Source organism: Callospermophilus lateralis, chromosome 2, assembly GCF_048772815.1.
Source record: "Callospermophilus lateralis isolate mCalLat2 chromosome 2, mCalLat2.hap1, whole genome shotgun sequence".
NCBI lineage: Eukaryota > Metazoa > Chordata > Mammalia > Rodentia > Sciuridae > Callospermophilus > Callospermophilus lateralis.
Window position 1 is genome coordinate 151584776 of NC_135306.1, and position 27848 is coordinate 151612623.

General features: G+C 46.7%; 3 protein-coding genes across 13 annotated transcripts in view; 1 reads left to right on the forward strand and 2 right to left on the reverse strand.

Moving 5' to 3' along the window:
- Numa1 (nuclear mitotic apparatus protein 1) overlaps positions 1–9482 on the forward strand; it is a 77394-nt gene extending 67912 nt beyond the window's left edge. For 4 of the 6 annotated variants that reach the window (XM_076846717.2, XM_076846715.2, XM_076846718.2 and 1 more), the window contains exons 15-26: positions 124–165; positions 1618–1686; positions 3671–3790; positions 3876–4094; positions 4201–4358; positions 5273–5519; positions 6368–6596; positions 7193–7329; positions 7673–7849; positions 8048–8161; positions 8279–8491; positions 8789–9482. In XM_076846717.2, coding sequence (XP_076702832.2) covers positions 124–165; positions 1618–1686; positions 3671–3790; positions 3876–4094; positions 4201–4358; positions 5273–5519; positions 6368–6596; positions 7193–7329; positions 7673–7849; positions 8048–8161; positions 8279–8491; positions 8789–8800 — 1737 coding nt within the window. In that variant the 3' untranslated portion in view covers positions 8801–9482. The remainder of the gene's footprint in view (positions 1–123; positions 166–1617; positions 1687–3670; positions 3791–3875; positions 4095–4200; positions 4359–5272; positions 5520–6367; positions 6597–7192; positions 7330–7672; positions 7850–8047; positions 8162–8278; positions 8492–8788) is intronic. The other 2 variants (XM_076846722.2, XM_076846720.2) reach the window with 2 other exon arrangements.
- A 304-nt stretch (positions 9483–9786) lies between these two features.
- Il18bp (interleukin 18 binding protein) lies at positions 9787–14610 on the reverse strand. 5 transcript variants are annotated; one of them, XM_076846729.2, is made up of 6 exons: positions 12726–13166; positions 12309–12392; positions 11684–11890; positions 10935–11058; positions 10708–10855; positions 9787–10466 (listed from the first exon to the last, which is right to left on the reverse strand). In XM_076846729.2, exons 2-6 carry the CDS (start codon positions 12343–12345, stop codon positions 10344–10346), a joined length of 639 nt encoding a protein of 212 aa, XP_076702844.2. In that variant the 5' UTR covers positions 12346–12392; positions 12726–13166; the 3' UTR covers positions 9787–10343. The 5 variants fall into 5 exon arrangements, with proteins under 5 accessions (XP_076702844.2, XP_076702842.2, XP_076702841.2 ...); XM_076846727.2 differs by adding an exon at positions 13409–14610 and having other exon boundaries at positions 10379–10855; positions 12726–12771; XM_076846726.2 differs by adding an exon at positions 13409–14610 and having other exon boundaries at positions 10379–10855; positions 12726–13007.
- A 10-nt stretch (positions 14611–14620) lies between these two features.
- The window catches only part of Rnf121 (ring finger protein 121), a 60725-nt gene continuing 47497 nt past the window's right edge, over positions 14621–27848 (reverse strand). For both annotated transcript variants that reach the window (XM_076846723.2, XM_076846724.2), the window contains 4 exons: positions 27587–27707; positions 17891–18024; positions 17204–17305; positions 14621–15961 (listed from right to left, as the gene is read on the reverse strand). In XM_076846723.2, the coding sequence (XP_076702838.2) occupies positions 15841–15961; positions 17204–17305; positions 17891–18024; positions 27587–27707 (478 nt within the window). In that variant the 3' untranslated portion in view covers positions 14621–15840. The remainder of the gene's footprint in view (positions 15962–17203; positions 17306–17890; positions 18025–27586; positions 27708–27848) is intronic.

Genomic DNA, 27848 nt, shown 5'->3' on the forward strand with positions numbered 1-27848 from the left:
AACTGGCATTTTTCACTTATTACAAGTAGTGCTTGAGGAGAAGTGTAAGAGCCCAGTTGAGGTCAGCCTGGCCACAGAGGGGCACCCTTCTCACTGTCTCCATTGCTCCTCCCCCGTGCACAGGTGGAACAGCTAGAGGTATTTCAGAGAGAGCAGACTAAGCAGGTAATGCCTGGGGTCCTTGATAAATGCTGGCTGCTTAAACGGTGACCAGTCTTGGTGCATGACCCCGGCTGCAGCTTGCCTCCATCAGCTCCTGTTGTGAACTGTTTGTGAAGGGGGCAGGGTCAAGCGTGGAATCCAGGCCCAGGCTGCCCAGGAGTGCGGTGTGCTGGGCCCTCCCTCAGGCCTCATCCCACCCATCCCAGGTCGGCCTCTCCGCCCTTATCTACTTTGTCTTGTCTGCTTGTCAGGGATGAGGGGTGGCATAGGCTTCATTGTTCATGGACCTGAACCAGTGACAAAACTGAATCCTTGTGATTCCAAAACCTCCTAAGACCTGTTTTTAGTTAGGGATATTCAACTAAGAGGAATAGCAGAGTTACCTGTGGGCCCTGTTTAACACGGTGCCCTTTTGCCCCCCACAGAGTATGCCTTTGTTACAACCAAAGGTAATCTGAAGGCAGCCTTCACAGAACAGGGAGAGTGGTGGGCTTAGCATGCCCACCTCGCATGACATGGAGCTGTCTAGAGCAGGAAGGCCAAGGTTGAGAGGATCAGACAAGGTCTGCACGAGATGGGATCATGTGGTCTGGCCGCCTCTCTCTCAAGGATCTCTGTGCTTCAGAGACGTCATGCCTGTGGAGCTGCTGTTTAGTGAGAACACCCCCTACCGCCCTTCTTCCCAGTAACCTCAGGCCTTCTGAATTATTGAACCTTCCATTCTTCCTGTCACCTCCTCCAAGGAGCCTGAGATGATTGGGAACAGTCAAATGAAAAGCAAACAGTTAGCAATGGAGCCCTTGCTTCTCCCTTTGCTGCCTGGTCATGCCTGAACTCCTGGAATGCCTGGAGGAGTCAGGGCTGCTTGTGGCTGTTTCAGTCCTTCCCAACCCTCTCCTCCCTTTCCTCTTCCTTTGTGGGAATGGGGGAGCTGGGAGTATGTGTGCTGCCCTGCTCTTGTCTTCTAGCAGTCTGTTCCCCCAGTGCTAACCACAGTGGCCTCACCGCTAGCACTAGCCCTAATGGCCCATGGAGATGGGGAAGAGGTCTGAGCATCTGGGGCTTTTGCTTTGGCAATTTCTGGAAAGAAGGAAAACTGGGTGTCCGTTAATTATGTCTGCTAGAGGACTAGCCTAGGTTCCCTGTTCCTGCCCCCAGCATGGGAAAGTTTGGGAGCCTGGGAGTGGTGGCAGCAGTGGGTTGGTAGTGAGGTGGCAGCAGCTGGGGGGTGGACTAAATATGGGTAGATGGCCCTGTTAACATCTGTGTGAGGTTACCTCCTTCAGATTCTGCCGGCCAGTCTGGGCAGCAGGCCATTCCCTAACTGGAGTCTAGAGAAAGGACCCAAGTTCCTTCTATGAACTGTGGAGACACTGGTCTGGGGAATCTCCCTACTTTGTCCAGACATCCAAGGAAAAGCCTCCTGAGTTTCTCATCTCCTCTTTTCCTCCCCAGGTAGAAGAACTGAGTAAGAAACTGGCTGACTATGACCAGGCCAGCAAGGTGCAGCAGCAGAAGCTAAAGGTGGGCCAGCGGAGGGGATAGGCCTGGCTACTAGCTGCCTCAGGAGATTGGGCGAGGGAAGTGCTCTCTAAGCCACAGGGGTATGGGGTCAAAGGAGGGGCAACTGGGTGCCTGGCAGCCTCAGGAACTCTGTACCTGGCTCAGGAGTGCTACATATGCCTTTTGGGACCTCTTGGAGAAGACCAGAAAGGTTCCCATCCCTCTGGACCTTCACTGTCCACTACAACTGTTAGTCAACCTATGATTCTTTATATTTAAATTGAATTAAATAAAAAATTCAGATCCTCAGTTGCACTAGCCACATTGCTCTTGCTCAGTCATTACATGTGGCTAGTGACTAGTCTACTGGACAATGCATGTACAGAGTTCTCCATCATCTCAGGAAGTTCTGTGGAACAGTGCTAGTCTAGGTAGTTTGATAGTTTCGGTTCCAGGGTGAGAGAGTGCTTTTTTTTTTTTTTAAGGTACTGGGGATTAAAGCCAGGGTACTCCACCACTGAGCTGTATCCCCAGCCCCTTTTATTTTTTATTTATTTATTTTTATGGGGTGCTGAGGATAGAAATTAGGGTCTTGAACATGCTAGGCAAATGCTCTAACACAACCCCAACCCCCTTTTTATTTTTTTGAGACAGAGTCTCATTAAGTTACCCAGGCTGGTCTTAAACCTAAGTAGCTGAGATTACAGTCATGCACTACCATGTTGGCTTACAATGCAATTAATCATTCTTTCAAAGCATTCCATCTTTTATTTGTTTATATGTGGTACTTGAGCATGCTAGTCAAGTACTCTACCACTGAGCTATACTCCCACCAGCCCCTATGATTAACATTTTTAGTGCTTTCAACTGTGTCACTTTCTTTGTTCTAATACTTGCCTTTTGCAGCTGCAGGCTTCAGAACCTCTGGTCAGAGGCAAAGGAATTGGGCATTAATGCATTGGGACTTGCTAAACCCCTAGTGGGTCCCAGGTGTTGATGGGAGCTCAGAGCATCATTTCTTCTGCTCACCTTCCCATACACCCTGCACCATGTTCTGATTACATGATAAACTTACCTTTTATAGTCCTTTTTGAGCTTGCTCTGAGATAAGAGATGTAGGTGAGGCAAGGATGGGATGCTCTTATCGAGTGTCTGCAGCAAATGAGCACTTGCTGGCATTGCAGGGGGAGAATCAGATGCAGGCCTGCTCTTAAGGAGGCAGTAATGACATCGAAATGAGATTCTATAGGCTTTGGAGTCATGTAGACCATGCTCAGACGGTGACTGCCATTTGGTCACTGTGACGTGGTCAGTTTACTTAAATCTCTACGGGGTTTCTACATCTCAAATTTCAAGGATAAAGTTACTTTTTTGCGGGGGGAGATGCCGGGGATTGAACTCAGGGGCACTTGACTACTGAGCCACATCCCCAGTCCTATTTTGTATCTTTATTTAGAGACAGGGTCTCACTGAGTTGCTTAGCACCTCCTTTTTGCTGAGGCTGGCTTTGAACTCAAGATCCTTCTGCCTCAGTCTTCCGAGCTGTTGGGATTGTAGGCACATGCCACCGCGCCTCCTAAAAAGGGTCTGGAGAAGTGAATTCCCTGTCACAGGAGAACTCATATGCCAAGAGCCTAACACCACCATCTGTACCAGGATGCTCTGCACCCAGTGTTCTCAGAGGATTATCTTCCCTTCCTCCTTGGGGAGACTGTGTACATGGGAAGAGGATGATACTTTGTTCCTGGTCTCAAGGCAAAGACAGGGCTGTCAGAGGCCAGCAGAGGTGTGAGCTGGTTAGGAAAACTTCCACAGATGTGGACTTTGAGCATGTGTGGTGTTTCCATAGGCTGTAGCTGGGGGGAGTGTGTGTATTGGGGGAAGAGGGATGCCTTAACATCCTCAGAGAATACTCAGGAGTCTGGAACACCTGTGGAGCCTGAGCAGCCAGCTAGAGAAGGTCAGTAGATTTGAGTGGAACAGCCAGCCCAGCCTTTCTTCTCAGGCTTTCCAGGCCCAGGGAGGTGAGAGCCAGCAGGAGGCCCAGCGCCTCCAGGCCCAGGTGAATGAACTGCAGGCCCAGTTGAGCCAGAAGGAACAGGCAGCTGAGCACTATAAGCTGCAGGTGAGATGCCCAGCTCTGGCCTGCTCTGCTCTTCCTACTGCCCTCTAGGCTTTGCCACACCCCACCTATCCCTCTGCCCACACAGATGGAGAAAGCCAAGACCCATTATGATGCCAAAAAACAGCAGAATCAAGAGCTGCAGGAGCAGTTGCGGGGCCTGGAACAGCTGCAGAAGGAGAACAAGGAGCTTCGGGCGGATGCTGACCGTCTGGGTCGTGAGCTGCAGCAGGCTGGGCTAAAGACCAAGGAGGCTGAACAGACCTGCCGCCACCTTACTGCCCAGGTGCGCAGCCTGGAAGCACAGGTAAGCATCTGGCTGAACAGACTCACCTCAGCTCTGATCTCTTGGACCCCTCTTCCCTCTTCCCTGAGCCCACACCTGCCTTAGGCTTTCTTTCTCTCTTTCCCAGGTTGCCCACGCAGACCAACAGCTTCGAGACCTGGGTAAATTCCAAGTGGCAACTGACACCTTAAAGAGCCGTGAGCCCCAAGCTAAACCCCAGCTGGACTTGAGTATTGACAGCCTGGATCTGAGCTGCGAGGAGGGGACCCCACTCAGTATCAGCAGGTCAGGATACAGCCCTCCACCCTAAATCTATTGTTGACTGAGCACCTGCTCTTCAGAAGGCTGTATTCCAGATACTGGGCCAGGATGATAGTGAAAGTGCTATCCTTTTACTCTATGGAAGTTTTTTTTTTTTTTCTTGGTGAAACTGGAGATTGAACCTAGGAGCACTGTACCATTGAGCGACACCCCCCAGCCCTTCTTTTGAGACAAGGTCTTGCCAAAGGCTGGCCTCGAATCCTGGTCTCCCCAGTAGCTAGGATTACAGGTGTGCACCATGTCCAGTTTCCAGCTGTGCTCAGTTGGAAGTCTATAAAGCATCATAGGTGTGATGACAGACTTCTGGATAGGGCACAGTGGGAAGGAAAAGAAGCAAGTTGGTCAGGAAAGACTTCATGGAGGTTTTTGTTCTTCTGAGTCTTAAAGGAATCCACAGGTATATGTGCTAGGTAAACAGGAGTGCACTGTGAGCAAAGGTAGAAAAGGAGGCTGGGAGGCTCAGAGGGCCTGGTTGGACTCCCTCTTGGAAGCTCGTGTCTAGATTTGATCCTAAAGGCACTGAGGAATCTCAGAAGGGTCAAAATTGAGGAGTATATGGTCAGGTTTGCATTTTAGAAAGGTTTCAATAGCAAGTGTACAAGTTTAAGACTGAAAACACATTTATGGTTCTTACTAAACTTACTTACTATGTACCACTATTCTAAGCACTTCATTTCTTCTCCAGCAAATCTCTGAGGTAGCTTGTCATTTCTCATTAAACACATGAAATTGGGGCATACAGGCCATTCATTTGTCCATGGTCCCACAGCCAAGGGCTTTTCTGAACCTCTGCTTATAATAAATGCAAGAAATGGCCACTGGGGACCAAAGTGATTGCCAACCCAGGAAGCATGCCTGAGCAGTTTTCTTTTCCACAGCAAGATGCCTCGTACCCAGCCTGATGGCACAAGCATCCCTGGAGAGCCAGCCTCACCCATCTCCCAGCGCCTGCCCCCCAAGGTGGAATCCCTGGAAAGCCTCTACTTCACCCCCATCCCTGCTCGAGGTCAGGCCCCCCTGGAGAGCAGTCTAGACTCCCTGGGGGATGTCTTCTTGGACTCTGGGCGTAAGACCCGGTCTGCTCGTCGGCGTACAACGCAAATCATCAACATTACCATGACCAAGGTCAGGCTGCTGGTAATAGGGCTTCAGGACGGTAATCCCTACTTCCTTTTATAGGCATCTTTCCCTTAGGTCCTCATTCAGGAATGAGACACGATGACCAACCAGTTCTAATATACAGATGAAAAAGCTGAGATCCTAAGGGCAGTGACTTACTTAGGAGCTTTTCTGTAGAAAAGGGCAGAGCTGAATTAGACCCCTGTGTAATTAACTCCAAGGTTAGTGTCCACCTCATGTGAGACATTGGTTAGCATTGATTCCTTGCAGGCTGAAAGGAGAGGATGGGAAGTTGCAGCCCAGTCCATGCCTCCAGCACACTCTTGTGCAGCTGAGATGTGGTGTGGCCCCCAGTGGACGGCCTCCCAGACCTGGGCTCTTGCCCTTGTTTTTCTCTGGGAGGAGAGGTGCTTTTATGCAGCAGGTGGCTCTTTATATGCAAGGTGCCTTCTACCAAAAAGCCAGAGAAGTTATAGAAGATGGTAGGGGGTCCAGGAATTCTGGACCCTAAGGGACAGCAGAGGTTGTGGACCAAGGCTAAGTGTATGATGCATCTCAGGATCTGTGGGTTCTAGCTCTAGTTCACCTATTTCCTAGTTGAGATTTGGGGCTAGTCACTTTCTTTCTTTATACCTTACCTCTGAAATGGATTGATAACTCTGCCTGCCTTCCCTTAGAGGACTTCATGGAGAAAAAAAAAAAAAATGGATAGAAAAGAGTCTTGATAGGCTCAGCATTTTATAAAGTCTTCCTATTCATTTGCAGAAATGCATGGCCCTTGAGGGGCAGTGGGGTGTGGGGCTTCAAGGAAAGAATGGGAGGTGGCTTTATCAACACAACTCATATTCTTGCAGAAGCTAGATGTGGAGGAACCAGACAGTGCCAATTCATCTTTCTACAGTACACAGTCCGCCCCTATTTCCCAGGCCACCCTGCGGCCCACCTCCTCAACTCAGTCTCTACCCAGCCTGGGCTCTCCTGATGATGGCAACTCAGCTCTGCTTAGCCTGCCTGGCTACCGACCCACCACTCGAAGCTCTGCTCGCCGCTCCCAGGCCAGGGTGTCCAGTGGGGCCCCACCAGGTAAGAGGACTAGAAGTAGATCCTGGTACAAGAAAAAGAGGCAAGCTTTTAGAATCCCAAGGCTGGCCCCCTTGCTTCCTTGCTGCTCTGGTACCACCTGCCTTTCTCTGTAGTCTCAGACTCTCGCTTGTCCAGCTATGGTAATGCTGGGACAGTCCGAACCAGGGGTGCACACTTGATAGTGACAGTTACCTGTCAGAAGCCCTCCTTAGCTGGTGATGGGCTCTTGGAAGGGCTAGCTTGGCCAGACTTTTCTTGGATGTTGTTGCTATTTGGGCTCCAGGAACTCTTTCCAATCCTCCAGGTATTAATTCCTGGCCCTTAATTACTTTCTCCTGGTGTGAGACACCAAGCTTTGACAAGTGAATAATATGTAATCCTATCCTCTGCAAACAACCTTCCCAGGGAGAGAGCAGCAACCAAGGCCTCATGATAGAAATGGTCAGCATGTCTCACGCCTATCCCTGTAGCATTGGTATTAGATTTGAAGTCCCTGGGTTAGGTGGAAGGGAACACTAGCAGCAGAATCTGAAAGTATCAGGGCCAGTGGGCAATTTGCTGACTCTAGCTCCTGACAACTTTTCTGCCCTCCACAGGAAGGAACAGCTTCTACATGGGTTCTTGCCAGGATGAGCCTGAGCAGCTGGGTGACTGGAACCGCATTGCAGAGTTACAACAGCGCAACCGAGTATGCCCCCCACACTTGAAGACCTGCTATCCACTGGAGTCCAGGGTGAGTCTTGGGGGTCACTGTGCAGTAACTCCTACACTCTAGTGTCCTGGGTCTCTGGCCTGCTGAGGAGGGTGACCACCTCATGCTTCCATATAGAATTGCCAGCAGCTGTAGAAGCTCAGGATTAAATCACTGTGAGTGGTAGGAGTTCAGAGAGAAGTCTGTATTGAACTCCTGCCTATTTTTCTGGGGTACAGGTAGATAACAGGAAGGGGGATGCCTTTTAAGGTAGGAAGGATCCAGTCATTCCAAGTGTCAGGCATTTGAAAAGTTCTGAGGTAGGTCCAGTTCCTGTTCCATTTCTGTATAGCTGGGGCTCACTGACAACTTCTACCTCCTGCAGCCTTCCCTGAGCCTGGGCACCATCACAGATGAAGAGATGAAAACCGGAGACCCCCGGGAGACCTTGCGCCGAGCCAGCATGCAACCAACCCAGATTGCTGAGGGCACTGGTATCACCACACGGCAGCAGCGCAAACGGGTCTCTTTAGAGAGCCACCAGGGCCCTGGCACCCCTGAGGTAGGTGACAGTGGCTTCTGTGTTTTGTTCTGAATAGCAGTGTGTCCAGGTCAGGCTCAGCTAACCCAGTTTGAGAAGTGAATTAAAGGGGAGGTTTGCATGGATGGGGCCATGGAAAAGGGAACAGGTTGACGAAGTCCACTTGGCTCTAAGAACCCAAGATACCTGGCTTGGGATGTCATATTCTCTTCCCCACAGTCCAAGAAGGCCACCAGCTGTTTCCCACGCCCCATGACTCCCCGGGATCGACATGAAGGGCGCAAACAGAGCACTACTGAGGCCCAGAAGAAAGCTCCAGCTGTTTTAAAACAGGTTAGACTGGGATTGGAGGGGACAGAAGACACTAGCAAAGCCTTGTTGGCTGAACCTTGGAGCAGCAGGCTGGCCAGGAAGGCAGCCATGAATTCCCAGTTTGACCTTCTTCCACAGGCTGACCGGCGTCAGTCAATGGCCTTCAACATCCTCAACACACCTAAGAAGCTGGGAAATAGTCTTCTACGACGAGGAGCCTCAAAGAAGGCCCAGTCCAAGGCCTCCCCCAACACCCGCAGTGGAACCCGCCGCTCTCCACGCATTGCCACCACCACAGCCAGTGCTGCCACTGCTTCTGCGGCCACTACCACCCCTCGGGCCAAGGGCAAGGTAGAGGCATTGATAGGAGCAGGAACACAGGCCCTTCGCAGGGCAGCAGCCAGGGCAGGGCCAAGTCAGGCCACTGGAGAGTTAAGAAGTGTCCCTGGGTCTGATAATAGCAGCTTATTGTCAGAGAGGAGCTAGGTAAACCCCCTTCCCACTGACAGCACCCAGAGCTGCTTAAGTAGGACCAGAAACTGGTAAATTGAAGCTAGATGTGTCCAGATTCATGAAGGAAGGAATCCCAGTCAGGTGTTTGGGTGCAGGAAGGGTTTTTCACCGTTTGACTCTCTCTCTCTTTTTCAGGCAAAGCACTAAAGGGCCAGTACCAGTGAGTGGCCCCACCTGTGTACCCTGATGTTGACCTCTCCTGGTCCTTTTCCTTCTACTGTCCCTCTCAGTGCCTTCTCTCAGCTCCCAGGCCAATAGTGGCCAAACCCCTAGAGACAGTGATGCCTGCCCACACCCTGGCCTGTACCTGGACCTTCACAGAGCTGGCCCAGGAGGCTTGGAGCTTGGACAGTGTGGACCCTCTCCCAACCTTGCCTCTTAATTTTTTTTGTTGTTGTTGGAGCTGTCAATTCTCTATCATAACCAGATATAAGGCTGGCTTTGAGTGGCTGTATCCTTGGGCCCAGCCACTCTACTCCCAGCCTAGAGGGGACCAGAGGAGCAGGCCCTGGCCTTTGTATCTCCCCGTGGCTGGGACTAGCAGCGGGTGGGGCCTTGCTCTTGAAGACTGGGCATGACCTAGTAGGAGCCCCTGCTCTCTTCCACAAGGGCACAGATGCCCAAGGAATGTTCTTTTCCAGGACAAATGGGCCCTGGGTCTCAGGGCTAGGGTCGGGTGGGAGGGCAGCCTTAAACAGCAGCTCATACCCTACCTTCCCCAGACTTGCACTGGGGTTGGATTTGGAGTGATTGGAAGGTTTTTAAGGGCTGTGATGGATCTTTTTTTAAATGTTATTTCTTGTAAATAAAGTCTATTTTTCTCCCTTGAGTGCTAAGCAGCCTTGATCTGTATGGAAAGAGGGAAATCTAGGCTCCTTGGAGTCTTCCCCTGTCCCCAGGATTTTCCCATACTCCATTTCGGGCCTCTGTTCCTGAGCAATTCTTTTTTTTTTTTTTTTTTAAGGGCTTCTTGAGAGCCAGAGGCAAGGCTTTTTGAGGGCCTACAATCCTCTAAATCTGGTTTTGTTTTAAGGCTTCTAAGTGGCAGTCCTTCTCTTCCCATGCTCCCTCCTGGGACAGGCAAAGTTCCTGTGAGCAGAACTGAGGTCTAAATGACTAAGCAGATGTCAAGATGCCTTCATTGAATAATCCTTTATGAGGACTTTTTGTGAGTCCTGCTGGGGATGACTGGGGATCAGAAGCAGCCACTGTCCCCTTCCCTGGGATAGTTCATTAAGATGAAAAATAATATATACATGTAGGCAACATGAAATCAATGCCACATGTGGCCAGAGCTGTGTTTGGCCATCACTGAAGAGGTGGCATTTCAACCAGGCTTCCAGGGTCACCTGTTGGAATGGCAAGGAAGACAGGACCAAGGGCACAAAGGCACATGAGTGGGAGCCATCTTAGAAACAAGGAAGGGTGCTCAGGCAGGACATGTGAGTCTTGGGCTAAGGTGCTGGACAGGTCTTGCTGAGCAGGAGATATGTGTGACGAGTAGGACACAGAAAAGCTAATGAGACAGGTGAAGAGAAGGGCAAGCTGGAGGAGGGAGCCTTAAGGGGAGGTCACTGGGATTTTCTAGGTGGGTGGGAAGGACATTTGAATCTGAGAAGAGGAGCCGTTTGCTCGCCCACAGCCTGCAGCCAAGACTTCGCCCTCCAGGTGGAAAGTGTCCAGGCTCTGCTCACGGTGGTGCTATTCTTGGCCCTGTGCTCACTCTTGACCCTGCTGATGTGGGCAGCTGGGGACCTGGGCTCTGGCTGGAAGGCAGGGCTTCTTGAGAGCCAGGCAGGACCCTCAGCCCAGCCTGGAGAAGTAAAGGCAGACAAGGATCAGGGTTAAGTAATGGAAGGACATCTGGTCATTTTCCTCCAGGCCATGCCTCCCCTGCCCAAGTCCTCAAGTCCTTTTTGTTTCTGCCTCAGGCTGACCTTAGGGAAAATGGGGGCATTAACTTGAAGGCTTCTCTGACAGGCCCTTCCTTCCTTTCTTCCCCATACAGAAGTGGAGCTCGACCTGTCCCTGGAGGCCTCCCTTGGGTTCCTCACCCAGAGCTGTGCCAGGATGATATGATGCTGGGCAACCTGCCCAGGGTCCATAAACACACAGGAGAAGATGGTGTTTCGCAGGGCAGGGCTCAATTCCTCTAGCACCAAGGATCTCCACAGTCGAGTGCTTTTAATTCCAGGCTCTCGACTAGAACACGGGAAGAAAAAGCTGTGTGTGAGAGCTGCAGCGGGAGCCCTCCCTCCCGCTGGCCTCACCACCCTGTCACCTGGTGCTGCCCTCTCTCAGCCGGCCTGGGAGGTGCTCAATGAAGGAACCATTGCCCAACCAGTATAGGATGTTGAAGTCGGGGAAGCGGCTGCAGGCAGTACAGGACAAGGTCAGCGTTCCATCTGGGGATACAAGTGGCTGTTAGCCCTTCTGCAGAGCAGGCTCTCTCTTCTCCCCACCCTGCCAGTTCCTCATGGACACATAAATCAGGAACTTGAAAGGCTGCTGTGCACCCCACCAAGGCAGGGAAGCCTATAAAGGGGAAGTACAGTTATCTAGGCCTATGCATGGTTATGTGGGGAAGGGTCCTAGATCACATATTCCACTTCTGAGCTGCTTCTTCAGGATGACCTTTTTCCAGTGCCCAGGCTCTGAGATTCTAGGCGCCTAGGCCAAGTGCTCAGTGCTAGCAGGCTGATGCTCTTCTGAGATGGCCAGAGGGAAGGCAGGCTCTGAGCAGAGGGGCTGCACCTTAGAGTACATTTACAAGCAAGGCCCTTGAGGTCCTACAATAATTCTGAGTCTGAATTATCTCTGTCCCCTTTGAAAGGGGTCGTCTTGGGAACTGGGCTTTGAGCCCACACCATGATGCCCGGTTGGGGGTCAGAATGGTGAGCACTCTGACAAGCTGGCCTGGCTAGTGATACACAGCAGGTGAAAAGTTAACTTTGGAGTCAATCCAACCCCGTGGACAATTTCCACCCTCTGGCCACTGTGTCCTGGGATCCTAACATAATTGCTCCTTACTCAGTGGCACTTCCACTTCTGGCCAGGTCACCTCCAATGCTGGGCACCGCTTAGCTGGTGGAAGTGTTGGAGACCAAGAGGGGCTAGGGTCCTTGGAGATCCCAGCTGAGGCAGTGGCAGCTGTGATAATCTGAGGAACAGGTGTGGCTCCAGCCAAAAGAGTGACGATGTGGAGATACAGAAGCAGTACCCACAAAGAACTGGAGTCTAAGGAGAGGACAGTCACAGAGTCAGCTCCTGTCTTGACCAGACATGGAATTGTTGCCTGGGTAAAGACTGTGACCCAGATTCAGGGAATCCAAGGGGCAGACTCCTCGGCTCCCACCCTTTAGGCCTTTGAATGAAACACAAAGAAGCCCTCGAATGGAGCCAGAGCCACAGTATCTAGATAGAAACTTCAGAGTAACAACACTCATGGGGTGAGGATATAGCTCAGTTGGTAGAGTGCTTGCCTTGCAAGGCCCTGGGTTCAATCCCCAGCAACACACACACACACACACACACACACACCAGTAATAGCACTCTTGACTTGGGTGGAATTCGCCTGGGGTGTACATGGTAGCACTGCTCCATTCTGTTCACAATCCCCACCCAATTCCCCTCCATGCATAGTCCCAAGTCCCACCTGGTATACAGTTCTGTCCCATGGTCGTGATGTACATGAGGAGCTGGCAAGCTCAGGTTCTATATATCTGTGACTTCTTCCTCTCTGGGGAAAGGTTAGGAATGGGAAAATGTGGGTGACAACCACATTTTCTCAGTAGTCTTTCTAGATCCCAGTCATACATGAGGATTTATAAACTCCACAGCTGGTCTTTGGGTCTGAAATATTCATTGTGCTGCCAGGCCACTGATATTACTCTGTCCATCTGTCCCAGTGACTCCCAGGCTGGAGCTCTGTCATGCAGATACAAGCTGGGTATCACTAGTGACAATCTGACCCATCCAACTCTTTTTAACATTAATGTGATGGCTATCTAGTCCAATCTTACCCCTGCATTAGGGATGTAGAAACAAGCCCCAAGAGGGACCAGGGACTTACCTAGTCACAAAGGAAGGTGATGCTCTCTCCACTGTCAGGAGTGGTTCTGAGAAGGGCAGGATGCAGTGAACTCCTTCTGGGAAAGTACTGCCCAACACCCGTTTCACTTTCACTTTTGTTCTAACCAGGGATTCAAAGCAGGCACTAAGCCACTAAGAGGGGCAGGTACTGCACCTTCTTACGCCAATGCTCCAGGGCCCAGAAATGATCCAATTAACTCTTGGGCCCCTGTTCTCCAAATAGCAAACTGTTGTCTTATATTCATCTCGTTGCTCAGGTCACCTACGTGTGAACCAGATGATTCTCTCATAGATCGATTTTGACCCAGACAAGAGTCAGGACTTTGGTGTTCCCCTCCATCCTTCAGAGCCATGTCTTTGTTTCCCGTTGAGCAGGCCTCTGCTTCCTCTTTTATATTCATACTGATAATCAAGGGGACAACATTTCTAGGCACTGGGAACCCCAAATTGGAACACCAATCATTTTAGGCTTAAAATGATCGGTGTTCCAATTTGAGGTTCCCATCTTATCACCATCCTGGTCTTTCTCAGGCTCCCTCACCTCCAACCAGCTACATCACTCAATACCCTCTATCACACCCACAAACCCTCTCACTTCCCTTGTCCTAGTACCTTTGGCCAGAGCTACAGTTGAGGGTCACTAGTAGTGTAAATACCCCCTACCTGGCTCCCAAGAAGTCCTGAAGAGTCCTCCTTTTTAGAAGCTCCTTCCACGGCTGCAAAGCCCAGTTCAGCTGTGTCTACCCCCATGTGCCACGTCACAGGAAGTACACCAAGAGTACTTTCCTCTGCAGAAAATCTCACAGTCAAGCTTAACATAAGCTGAAAGCTGGCCCTAGGAGGAGGGGAAGGCACTTCCTGGTGAAACAGTGGTCCAACACAGGCTCTAGCAGCTTGGAGAGCTACATAAATATGATTCTGATGGAATAAAGGGAGCTGGGGTTGTGGCAGGGCAAGGACCAAGGTTAGGCAAAATCTAAAGCAGTATTTACTCTCAGTGTTGTGCAAGGCATATCAGATCCATCCTACAATATATGCAAGTATCAAGTGTGTGCAACAGCTCTGTCTGAGGTTTGTGATTTCTGATCAGGACAGTGACAGCTGGTGATAATAGCCAGGGAGGCTGGGGAGATGGACTGGACTGATGCATCAGGAACATAAAAAAAATCAGACTCATATTCCTAATTTATTATGTCAAAAGTCACATCCTCTTTTTTTTCCTCTAGATGTCTAGTTCACATTTCTGCTCCTCTCAGTTCCTCCCTCTACCTTCTGCTGTTAGGCTTCTGGGAAACACCTCACTGTATCTCTAGGAATTAGGTCCAGAGGGAAGACCACCTGGCAGAGAAAGGAGCCAGAAACTCTACATTGGTATGTCACCAAGACCAGAGGCAGGCCACTGGGGCAGTCATGGGACTCAGGACTAAGAATAAAAACAAACTTTGGCCTTGGCTTCTCACAAGTTTTCCATGGGATAAAAGTGAAAGAGTGATCTCTGAGAACTTCAAACAGTCCTCGTTCCCCTCTGATGGTGCGCCCACAGGTAGCATGACCAGTGAGGTCATGCTACCTGTGGTGAAAGCCACCACTGGGTGAGAGTGGCAGGAGAAGGGTGGGTGCTGATAGGTACTGACCTCAGGTAGTGAGGATGGAGAGCCATCTCAGACTGAAAGGGGGCCCAATGACGCCCCAAGGCTTCTAATGTCACCAGTCAGAAGCCTAGTATTCTACCACTCCAGGGATGTTGGAAGGGGAACAGCAAAAAAAGCAGCACCAACCGCCCTCAGGCCCCAGCTCTCAGATGAGAGCAGTAGAGTGAAGACACCCCCAGGGACCCCAGGGAAAGAAGTAGGAAGAAGAAAAGCCAGATGGATATTCAGCTTTCCAACCCAGCTCACAGAGCTTTATTCAGACGGGAGTGACAAGATCCTGCTTGTTTCTTGAAGGGGCAGCCCCGACAGCCCCTCTGCCCTAGGAAACCAGCACTGTCAGCCCGGGATTGCCCTCCCGATTTCTTCAGGAAAAGGGGGGGATGGAAGCCCCATTTTACAACTCACCTAGGCCTTATCCTTCTTCCCACCCATCCACCATTCCCACTGTCAGGCCCACGAGTGACAGAATTTACACAGGGATATTCCCTGGGCTAGGAATCCCCTGTTAGCTTCAAGGAAGTTTGTCTTTGACGATTGGGGGAAGTTGACATAGGATACCCTTCTGCTGCGCACGCACACATACACACACTCACATATACAAACACATACTCATTCTCCCTCAGGCTTTCAGGAAGGAAGTGATGTGGCAGAGTGGCTTTTGGAGCATGTCACCACTTCTGGGCTTCCGTGGCCTAACTATATATAGATGGCCTCTTTTCCTGCCTCACTACAGTCATGCTCAGGGGCAGGTTTTTCATGCTGTTGATTATTCTAGTTGTCCCCAAACACACTGTCAATGAATTCTGAGACCCCAGGGCTGTTGGAAGAGTCACTGAAGAGGTTCCACTTGCCTCACCCCGCCTTTAGCTTCTAGTCAGGGGGAGAGAGAGTCAATACAACATCCATCCTGCATCAGATAGGGCAGAAGGGAAGACACTTGGACCCTCAGTGTTCATCTGTGGCAACAACTGAAGCTCTTTAACCATTCCACACTGAGTGGACCAGGCTGACCCCTGCAGAGGGGATGCAAGGGAAAGGGAGTAGGTGGGTTGAGGCTCTCTGCTACCTGAGAACCCACCAGCGCTCTCAGCCAGAGATGAGAAGACTCCTTTAAACCAAAAGCATCATGGCTGTGCTCCCATGTTACTCAAGCAAGGTGAGGCTCGAAGGGGTGGGGCGTTCAACTCCTACGCTCCACAATAAAAAAGTTTTTTTAAATATATTCATCAAAATAATTTTCTTTTAAAAAGCCCCCCACTGCTGACAGCCCCACAGGCTGGCTCTCCATCATTTCCCTCCCCGGCCCGGACACAGCCGGAGGGGTCCTGAGTGGCCCAAGCGCCCCTTTGAGTCTTTCCCACCCAGGAGGTCTTCATGGGCAGGGAGGAGAGTGCCCTGAGGTCCATGGTGGGTGGGGTGGTTTCTCCACTGCTGTGTTCCTGACTATTCCAGGCCCAGGATGTAGTTGATGCCTTGCACCAGGCCAATGATGACAGGCTGCCAGGCTACCAAGTATCGAAGCCAATCCAGCAGTTGTCCATACATGACATGAGGCCTCTCCCAGCTGTCAATGGGTTAAGGATCAGATGCATACATCCAAGAGCTACGAGTTCATCTCATATGGGAGGAAGGAGTCCCCAGCCTTTCCTGGGTCTACCACACCTTCCAGCTGCTCTGCAAACTGCCCATCCTCCCTGTAGCTCTCCATATTGGAGTGAAGTCATCTAAACCCACAGAATAGGGGAGAAAGAGGAGACTGTGGGGCAGACAGGACAGACATCAGAGAAGTAAAAGGGTGAAATGGCCCTCCATGACCAACATGCAGGGGGCGGGGGGGCTCCAGGCAACACTCTAAGATAGAATTGCCAGTGTGAGAACACACGGCCTGGCATTTTTAGATACTCTATACATGTGTTGGTGACAATAGCTGCAAAGAGTGGGATAGGGTAACCTGAATATTCTTCTAATGTCCAAAATTGAAGATTGTCTCAGTTGAGGAAGGGGTTGAGTCCAGGGTCAGAATGAGAAGGGAACAGGGACAGAGGCTAGTCACGAGGGAATCACCCTTGGCAGAGACTCTAAGGAGGAGCCATCCAGGGTACTAAGAACCAAACTCTGATAAGGCCAGGAAATGGGTTTCCTTTCTTTTGTTTTTACATCTAAATGCTGGGCAGGGGGTCTGGAGAGGGGGCCTGGGAAGGCCAGCTCTGAGGAAAGCACAGAGAAGCTCATGAAACTGTGGAGGGATCCCTCTAAAAACACTGGAGAGATTAGCTTGGCCCAGGTCTCTGCGAAATAAGGGAAGTCTCAAGCCTCAGCTTGGCTGTGGAATTATGCTTGTTCCTGAGCGGGGCCCTGGAAGAACCAAGCAGGAAACCTGAAAGGAAGAGGCCAGAATCTCCTGTACTGGGACTATAATGAGTACACTAGGAACATAATGTTCCCTGTGTACCTGAGCTAGTGTATAGAGAGGAAGGGACCGGGAACCATGCAGCAGAAAAAGGGGAACTCAGGTCATAAAGTTGCGAAGGAACCAAATGAACCAATGCAAGAGAAGTACTTAACACAGCACGAGCCACAAAGGAAATAGTGAATGACAGCAGCTATTACTATCAGTTTATAATGGGAAGGTGAGCAGTTAATCCTGCCTCATGTCATACCCCTAATTTCCCTAGAAGAGAAGCCAAACTGAATGCTGAACATGTTCCAGGCTGAAGGCAGGAGGGAGAGATCCAGACACAGAGTCATGTTGGCCAGTACTTTTTTCCCACCACCCACTTCCCACAAGGACCCAAACAAAGGATACGGGTTGCTGAACATTCTCTTCAGGTCTACCTTCTCTTTGCAGTAGGGACACGTCTGCTTCTTTCCAACAATGCACCAGCCACGGATGCAGAACTCATGGAATCTGAACACCGCAGGTCAAGGGAAATGGTGGGAAACCAGGATAGCACTTCAGCCCCCTGCTAGTCTGCAAGGTGCCTTGTACCAGCTCTGGTGAAAGATTCAAAGCCTGGCTTCGTTTCTTATCAGCCATGTAATTCTGGGCACGTCCCTCGTCAGATCTTACAGGGTTATTAAGGGGCAAAATGGAGATAAGCTGTGGATCTCCCAACATAGGCAGAAAATGAGAGCTGAATAAACACCTTTGGTAAATATTACTAGTGTTACTCAGAATAAATCTGATTCTAAACTGAAGGATCCTATTAGAGGATCCTCCACCCCTGGACATCCAATCTTGGTTCAGTGAGCTCAGCCTCACTAGTGCAGCCTCAGGCTCTCTTTGACCTAGGCAGTCTATAACCACTGCATGCACTAAGACAGGCTGCAGTCTGTGGGACAGGAGGAGGATGGTTGCAGTTTCAAGCCTCTTGTGGCTCTCCAGCACTCAAAGGTCTGTACGGCATGCTCAGGGACACAACCACCCACTTTCCCTCCCTGAATGGAGGGCGGTCTCAAGAGGGATGTGGTCCAGGAGCTTAAGGCAGGATACACATGATTGCAGGACAGCCTATATGTGTTCTCGATGATGCCCTCTTCACTGACGTCCACAAAGATCTGCTGCCCACACACAGCACACACGCTGTCCGAAAGGTGTTTGGTAGGCATGCCTGACTCACTGTAAAACTGGAGGAGGAGAGCAGGAGGGAAGGACAGGAAAAACTGTGAGAATCCACTGAAATGGGGGCATCACAGAGACCTGAGGTCTTCTGGAGACAAGGCAAAGTGTCAGGGGAATTAAAGGACATCTTTTAAGCCAAGTGAAGCTCATCGTTGCTGGATGAATGGGGAGAAAGGGATAAACCAGAGAAAGGTTGAAAAGTTAGATGTAACAGGACCCAAAGGCTGCCCAGGGTCAGCACCAAGGACAAGGGAAAAAGGAGGAAGGAGGAGCTGATAATCAGGAGCTATGTCAGGTAAGTCATTGTGTGGCTATACGAGTCTATGAGAGATAGACATTTTCTAACATTTCAAATAGTGAAGCTAGGCACTGTGGTGTAATGTGTGTGTAATCCTAGTTATTTATGAAGCAGAGGCAGGAGGATCTTAAGGTTGAGGCCAGATTGGTAAATTTAGCAAGATTCTGAGTTCAGTCTCTCCACACCACTAATAAAATGGTGAGTCAGACATGATGGCACATGCCTGTAATCTCAGTGACTCAGAAGCCTGCCACAGAAGAATCATGAGTTCAAAAGCCAATGTGGGAAACTTAGTGAGACCTGTCTCGAAACAAAAAGGGGAGCTGGGGATGTGGCTCAAGTGGTAGCGTGTGCCCAAGGCACTGGGTTCGATTCTCAACACCACATAAAAATAAAATAAAGATACTATGTCCACCTAAAACTAAAAAATAAATATTAAGGGAAAAAAAAAAAGGGCTGGGGATGTAGCTCAATGGTAGATCACCCCTGGGTTCAATCCCCATAACATAAATAATGAAATAGTGGGGGTACTGTTGATTTGGTGACAAGAACATTCTCAGAAAATTGCAGCAACAGCAAAGGAGATTCAATTCTTTTGAATCACATTTGGCAGCGTGTCTCAAACTGCTGCACCCTTGAATCTACTACTTTCACTTTAAGGAATTAAAAAAAATAAATGAAAATGTAAAAAATCTTCACACATACAGATATTCATTTAAGCATTAGTCATAATTAAAGAGGCAAAGGGTTTGGCATTTCCTCAAAAGTTAGATAAATTGGGAGTATAGCTCAGTGGGAGGGTGCTTGCCTAACATGTGCAAGGCTCTGGATTCAATCCCCAGCACACTGAAAAACAGAGATTAAACAGGATTATCAAATGACCTCACAATTCCATACCTAGGTTTCCCAAAAGAAATGAAAACAAGAACTGAACAGTGAATAAAATGCTAATAATGCTCATAGTGGCATTCATAATAGCCCAAAAGTTGAACAAACCCTTGTTCAACAGATGAATGGGTATAATACAGTATATTCATACTATGGAATATTATTCAGTAATAAAAAGGAATGAAGTTCTGATACACACCAGACACCAATGAACCTTGAAAACATTATGCTAAGTGAAAGAAGCCAGATGCCTAATGACAAGACAAATATTATGATTTCCCCACATGAAATTATCTACAGTAGACAGATTCACAGGGACAGAAAATAGATTAGAGGTAACCAAGGACTGGCTGCAGGAGGTAAAGGGGAGTTAATACTGAATGAGCAGAGTTTGTTTAGGGTGATGAAAAATTTGAGGTAGGCAGTGATGATGAGAACACAACACTGTGAATGTTATACCCTAACTTAACATAGTTAAATATGTACACTTAACATAGTTAAAATAGTGAATTTTATGTTTTATATCACAATATATATCCACAACTTCAGATTAAAAAAAGAGAGAGAATAAGCAAAGAAATGGAAATAACTATAAATGACCAATCAACCAATAATAGAAGAATGCCTAAATAAATTATGGTACACAGTCAAGGTACTAATTGTCAACTGCCCCTTAAGAATTAACATTAAATGAGGCCCTGGGCTTGTTCCTCAGTGCTGCAAAAACAAACCAAAAGTAAAATCCCCAAGTAATCAAATGAGATACAGCATTGAGTGCTAAAAGCAGGGCATAAAATTGGACACATAGCATGACTTGTACCATACATAAAGATGAGGCCAAAGCTGTACAAAAAAAAAAAACCAGAAGGAACAATGTCAGAATGTTTACACTGGTGATGTTTTGGTACTGAGATTGTGACTTTTTATCCAAGATCGTGCTCATGTTAGGCAAGCTCTACCGCTGGGCTACACCTCCATTCCTTTAACCATTTATAAATGTACAATTGAGCATATTCACATTGCTATGCATCTCCAGAACTTTTTCATCTTGAAAAACTGTATAATGAATTTCTTTAAAAGCCTCCTGCATTTATTATTACAATTTTTCTGTACCTGGGAGGTTGACTGACTGTACTTAGTCTTTTGCATTTTCTTAATTTGTGATTGCTGGTGTTTTTTTTTGTTTTGTTTTGTTCCAAGCAACTGTCTCTAAAAAAGCCAAAGTTTTCCGTAATTCAAAACTGGGTGAGAGATCACAGCAGAGGAAGAGGGCACCATGGGTACTGGACAGGGAGTAAGGGAAAATGACATCTGAATCTCTAGAGAGGACACAGCTGTACCTGCTATAACATTCACTCAACCTAGCAGAGAGCTTTCCTCCTAAGTTGCCCTCTGAGGAATGGCCCCTCTTAACCATCAGAACTACTGCCCAATCTCTCTCCCTGTTGCAAGACTCCATTGCAGTGGTCCTTTTTTTGGTTTTGTTCCCCTTATTGCTGGGGATTGAACACAGGATCTTGTGCATGCTAGGCAAGCACTCTTCCACTGAGTTATATCCCCAGACATTGCAGTGGTCTCTATATCTATTGTCATGGCCCCTCTTGAAAAAAGTCTGCCTTACCATTCTAAACAAAAATTGCAGCCTGATTTTAAGAGTCCTCAAGGTCGGGAGAGAGAGATGCCAACCACACTGTCTCAAAACTCCATGAATACAGAACTTCTTGCTTTTACCTATTTGAAAAATCTTAGATGGCTCCAGGTGAGTTCACTTATTATTAAAAAACACCAGAGCCACCCTATCACTGGGAAAAACAAAGACCAGAAAAGGAAAGAAACAAGATAGGAACAGAGGCTGAGGCAGGAGTATGCCACATTCAAAGCCAGCTATTAAGTAATTTAGCAAGACCCTGAGCAGCTTAGTGAGACCCTGTCTCAAAATAAAAAATGAAATATAAAAAAATAGGCCGGGGATTTGGCTCAGTGGTTAAGGCCTCCTGAGTTCAATATCTGATACCCCCCCCCCGCAAAAAAAAGGAAATAAAATAGGACCAGAATCCAGATCCTCTGACTCCTGCCCTAGATCCACCACTATTTTAATGTCAAGGCATTCACTGACATTTGCTGAATGCAGCAGAAAGACCAGCTACTCTGCTCCCCGAAAGCCAGTTATCTGATCTGTTCATCAAGAGTACAAAAGGTAAATTGGGGATATAGCTCTGTGGCAGATTATTTGCCTAGCATGTACAAGACCCTGGGTTCTATCCCCTGTACTGCCAAAACAAGAAAATGCAAAAGGCAATTGAAAGCCTAGCTAGAATCAGAGAGCAGGGCAAAGACCTGTGGAGTCTACAATCTATGCAACTCTCAAAAGCTAAACTCTTGTAATGTTAACATTGCAGGGCACCTCTGAAATCCATTTCTCCAAAGTTGAAAGGGCTTTCGACCCTCTCCAGGGCCTTGTGGGCACTTCGTGATAGCTGATTTATTCTTCAGGAAAAGCACACTAGCATCAACTAAGAATAGAAGGTGGGACTTTCTCAGGAAAAATCTGTCCTGGTATCAGAATATAAGAGGTGCTCCACAAAATGTCTGCATGCATTTGTGTGTTTACTTGCTTCCTGAATAAAGAAATGAACAAATGATACATGGAGTCAAAAGAAGGTTAAAGAAAAGCCTTTTCTGGAATATATTCTGGCTTAGAATTCCTACATACATGAACTGAGCAGAAATAGGACAGACCAAAGTGTCTGGGTCCAGTCCTAGCACTGAGTCCCTGTAAATCATGTGTAGCAAAGGAAGAGGGCCAACTAACTCTGGCCCATGGCCTCTGGGAGTAAAAGAATTAGGTACATCCCAACCGAGGAGGTGGACTGGAGTTGTGAGGAAGAGTTTTCCCTCAGTTCATGCCAGAGTTCTACCTCTGGAATACTGGGACAAAAAAAATGCAAGAGCAAAGGGAACTTGGATAAGGCACTGACAGTAGAAGGGAACTACAGAGAAATGTCTGTTAGGACACTGGTTCCCAGAGTTACTCCACAAGGGGCCAACATGGCAACAGGAACACAGGGTAAAATCCTTCCAACCATTTTAACAAAGTTATCAGTTATGCCTGTCAAGCCAGACCGGCAATCCCATTGTCAAAAAAACGACATAGGATAAATTCGGATCAGAAGGCACTGATGTCAAGTTGGGCAAGTACAAGGAGGGACTGAAGGATTAAACTTTAGTTTAACTCAAAAGTCTGTCTGATCCTTCAGTGCTCAGGGGTATATGTAGTGCAGCAGAATTAGACAGACCTAATTTCAATCACCTGTCACTATCTTGGTAACCCTGAATAAGATGCCCAAACTCCTTCTTTCTTTCATTAAAATATAATGGATACCAACTAAGTAACAGCCACAGGACTAGGTTCTTGGAATATAATGCTGGAAAAACATAGACCTGGAGTCAGTTTTCATGGAACTGACAGTTTGGGGAGATTGACATTTAAAAAAATAAATATAAACCATATAAAATAAGAACAAGTTATAAACATTAAAGGGTTACAACATGATTAGACTCAAATTTTTAACCTATCAATCTGACTTCCTGGAAGACCGGGTTAGAGATAAAATCAACATGAATTCAGAGAGACCAGCTAAGAGACTACTACAATTCTTTAAAGGCAACAGATTGATGGCACCTGTGCCAAGGTGATAGCTTAGGCTAATTAGGTGGCAATGAAAACTGAGATGCCAAATAGCTGAATAGTAATGTGACAACCATGGAAAGAGAAAAGGGAAATACCTAGGCAAATGGTAAAGAAGATGGCTCAGACTATCATGTTAAGTGAAATAATCCAGTCCCCCAAAACCAAAGGTTGAATGTTTTCTCTGATATGCAGATGCTATCTCACAATAAGTGAGGTGGGAAGAACAGAAGTTCACTGGCTTAGACAAAGGGGAATGAAGGGAAGGGATGGGGGGATGGGAACAGGAAAGACAGTAGAATGAATTGGACATAACTTTCCTATGTTCATAGAATACACAACCAGTGTAACTCCACATCATGTCCAACCACAAGAATGGAAAGTTATACTCCAGGTATGTATAATACATTAAAATACATTTTACTGTCATGTATAATGAGAAAGAACAAATTAAAAAAAAAGAAGATGGTTCAGGTTTGAGCTCACAGGAATATTGAAGTGAAGGAAAAATTGGCAAAGGAAAATGAGAAATATCAGAGGTAAAGAAAACCAAGACAGAATAAAGTTACCAAAGCCAAGGGGGAAAGATTCTTAAGAAGGGAATAGATAGTTGAGTCAACTATACTGTTAACTGAGAAGTCCACCAGGATTAGTGGCACAGTCATTAGTGACCCGAATAAAAGCTCTTTCAGAAGCAGGGTATGAACAAAGCCACATTAGAATGGGCTACAGATGAATGAAAGGTGATCAAACAGGGACAGAAACTTTTTAATTTTTTTCTTTCCCAGCCCTGGGGATTGAACCCACAGACTCTCCCCCACTGAGCTACCTTCCCTAGCCCTTTTTCATTTTTTTCATTTTGAGACAAGGTCTCTTAGTTCCAGGAAGGCCTCAAATGGACAATCCTCCCAAATCATTGGGATTACAGGTATGTGCTGCCATGCCTGGCTAAGACAAGAACTTTCTCTATGTTTAGCTGTGAATGACAGGAAATAAGTTAGTAGAAAAAGGAGAAAGTGGGTCAAGGATTTTTTTAATTAAAAGACTGTTTAAAGGGTTAATAGGAAAAGCTGGTAGAGATTAGAGAGGTAAAGAAACTTGCTCAAGTGTATATAACTAATTAGATTAGAATTTAAAACTGGGGGTGTCTGACTCCAAACCCCTAGTTCTTTCTACCACTTTAAGTAGAGATGGTGAGTAGACAGCTACTCCTGTTTTGATATAATATGGGTCCTCTAAGTTCCCAGGAGGTAAATCGGGGGCACAGCAACTGGCTCAGAACAAAGTGTGAGGGAGGACATATGGACCAATGCAACACAAAATATGTGTCTCCCTTGCCTTCCCAATAACTCTTTCAGAGGAAGAAGTCCCAGAAACAGGCTTATTTCACAATCTTTTACCCTCCACCACAGCATGACCTTTGTTGTAAATGGAAATGGTACTGACTAGCTGTCACAAGCTTATGATCTCAGTGACCAGAGGGAAAGAACAGATTCCACCCAAAGTCCCCTGATTCAATTTAAGAAGAGTTACTTTAATTCACATTACAGACTTCTCCATGTGAAGCAAAACGAAGAGCTGTTCTACACTAAATAGGGTAATGTAGAATAGTAAGAAGGAATTAAGAATGTTTATGAACACAATTGAAAAAGCTCAGGGTTGGGGCTGGGGATGTGGCTCAAGCGGTAGCGCGCTCGCCTGGCATGCGTGCAGCCCGGGTTTGATCCTCAGCACCACATACAAAGATGTTGTGTCCGACAAATACTAAAAAATGAATATTAAAATTCTCTCTCTCTCCCTCTTTCTCACTCTCTCTCACTCTTTCTTTAAAAAAAAAAAAAGCTCAGGGTTTCATTTGTAGGAACACTGAAATTAATAAACAAAGGATCTCTTCAGGTCAAACCATTCTCAGAGACAGATGTGCTGCAGATCAAGAGACAAATCAGATCTAGTTCTTAATGTAATCTTGAGGACTGGTTGGGGAAACACCTAAAAAAATCAACTATGGGGCTGGGGATGTGGCTCAAGCGGTAGCGTGCTCGCCTGGCATGCGTGCGGCCCGGGTTTGATCCTCAGCACCACATACAAAACAAAGATGTTGTATCCGCCAAAAAAACTAAAAAATAAATATTAAAATTCTCTCTCTCTCTCTCTCTCTCTCTGCCTCTCTCCCTCTCTCTGCCTTTCTCCCTCTCTCTGCCTCTCTCCCTCTTTCTTTAAAAAAAAAAAAAAAATCAACTATGACTCTGGCACAGGAGATGTGATCTCAAAATGTGCAAAAGCCTATAAAAAATTATTAGGACTGAAAATGTGATTGAATATACCAAGGAATATTTTTAGGGCCGGGGTTGCGGCTCAGTGGTAGATCTCTTGCCTAGCATATGTGAGGCACTGGGTTCGATTCTCAGCATCGCATATAAATAAATTCAACCATAAAAAGGAAGGAAATTCTAACACATGCTACAACATGGAAGTACCCCGAAGATATTATGTCAAGTGAACTAAACCAGTTACAAAAAGGCAAATACAATATAATTTCACTCATGTGAGGTGCCTAGAGAAGTCAGATTCATAGACACAGAAAGCAGAATGGTTATGCCAAGGGCAAAGGGTAGGGGAGTTAGTGTTTGATAGATAAAAAATTTCAGTTTTACAAGATGAAAAAAGTTCTGGAAGTTGGGCAAGCGGGGCACACCTGCAACCACAGCTACTCCAGAGGCTGAAGCAGGAGTATTACAAATTCAAGCCAGCCCAGGCAATATACTGATATCCTGTCTCAAAAAAAAAAAAAAAAAAAGAGTCTGGGTATGTGGCTCAGTGGTAGAGTGCCCCTGGCTTTGATCCCTAGTACTAGGGGGAAAAAAAAAGTTCTGGAGATGGATGGCAGTGATGGGTGCAGAATAATAATATAAATCAATATAAATGTACCTAATGTCACTGAATTCTACACTTAAAAATGGTTATGATGGTAAATTTTATATTATATGTATTTTACTACAAATAACCTACAAAATCTATTATGGAGACCATGTGAATAGAGATCACATCCAGATAGGAAACTAGAGAACAATTCAGGGGTTGATTTCAATCTTAACAATGACTTGGTCTCCCAAGACTAACTCAGAATCTCTCAAGAACTACTTCAATCCCTGCCAAGGGCATACCCAATGACCTAATGACCTCCTACTAGGCCCCACTTCTTAAAGGTCCTATAAGCTCAGCCCCATCATACTGAGTATCAAGCTGCCTACACATAAATCCTTGGGGAACACACTCAAACTATATTCAGACTAGAGCAGCTGACTAAAAACTGATCCAAAACACACTGCTTTCAGTTTGATCCAGTTTAAGAAAAATAAAATTAGCCCCATCATACTGACAAACTTTTGGCCTAAAATTGTACTTAGTTACCAGAAAAATAATGGAAATATTCATTCTTGGAATGGGTTTATTTGGCTGGGGTGTGAGGGGATGAAACTAAGATGGGGAGCACTTCTATGCTATTTAAGTAATTATAAAGAGAACACATCATTTTTATAAATAAAAACCAACAAAAATATATTTCCATTTTGGTAAAAAAAAACTATGGATGTGCACTTGGGTCTCTCAGATTGACTGTTACTTCACCCATATTTTAAGCTTGAAGTATCTCTCCATGGTCAGCACCTAGTCCTCCTTCAGTTATTTCCTACTCTGCAAAAAGCACTACCATCCAAACACTGCCCGGTCACAAGCACCAACTCTGATACCAACATTTTGTATTTTTTCCTTCAATCTCCAGAGTCAAACTATATCCAAGCCTTATCAAACTTACCTTCAAAATACTTCTCTCCCTTTTCACTGTCTCCACCATAATCAGAGTCACCTTTGTCTTGCCCAAATAACAGCCAGGGTCTTTTCAAGTGGTCCAGTCGAACATATATACCCGTCTCTAATTATGTTTTCTACCCAGCAGCCAGTTAATCTTTGTTTAATGCAAGGCTGATAAAGTCATTCATCTCAGCCTCCCAGTATCTTTAGTACAATAATTAAAATCTTTTAATGTAGCCAACGGGTTTTTTTTCTTGCCCAGCCACTATTTCTCCAGATACTTCCACCATATTCTCAGCTGTACAACCACTTTAGCCTTAGTGCCTCAAAAATGTTGACCCTTGCTCCCCAAACAGTACTCATACACACACTAATTTCTCTAATGAGCCACATTTCATCTACTTAACTCCTACTTATTGTTCAAGTCAGCTCAACAGTCACTTCTTTAGGGAGGTTATCTTTGAGCCCTAAGAATAGGTCAAATGTGTGTCACTATTATATTTGTTAATAGTATCATGAAACTTTCCTTCATGATTTTTTAATTAAAGTTGTGATTTTATGCTTATTTTTGTGTTACTTTAATACACATCTTCCCACTAGATACTAAACTTTATTTGCATAAGGACATTTATTTTTTTACACCTTTGTAATTTAACCCCCTACTAGGATGTTAATGATCCTAAAGTTAAAAACTACAGGATATCTGACATCTGGCTTTCCAAACTTTAAGGAAGGAATTTCCATGCATACTACCCATGTCTTGAAGAATTTCATATGGCTTATCTTATCCCTTAGTGCTTTTCTCTTTTCATCAAGCAAGAGATGCCAGCCAGAAAAATTTGGAGGTGATAGAAGGCAGTATTAAAAGCACAGGTAAACTCACCCCTATAGTAGATGCCATGTAGTCTGCACACATTTCTGCAAAATCCCGCTCAAGAACTCCATAGTAGAGACCATAGAAGAGGAGAGAAATGCCAAAGTCCATGGCATCTTCTGGTTTAATCCTGTAAGGAAAGCAACACAGTCAATAAAGCCTGTCCTGAGACACAACTGCTCTGGATTACTACTTTGGGACACACAAGGCAGGATCATTCAAAAGCTAGAGCCAAGTGTTGGCAAATTATGATCAAATTCTGTTTGCTATC

What these genes read in the sequence shown, in the direction of transcription:
- Il18bp (XM_076846727.2), bottom strand. Translation starts at nt 12,345, where the DNA reads ATGTACATCACGACCATGGGACAGAACTGTATACCAG. An exon ending in GGGACAGAACTGTATACCAG is followed by an intron (nt 11,891 to 12,308) that starts GTGGGACTTGGG and finishes TCCTCTCCTTAG; the next exon opens with ACTCCAGTTCTTTGTGGGTA. An exon ending in AGAAGTGGAAGTGCCACTGA is followed by an intron (nt 11,059 to 11,683) that starts GTAAGGAGCAAT and finishes TTGTATCCCCAG; the next exon opens with ATGGAACGCTGACCTTGTCC.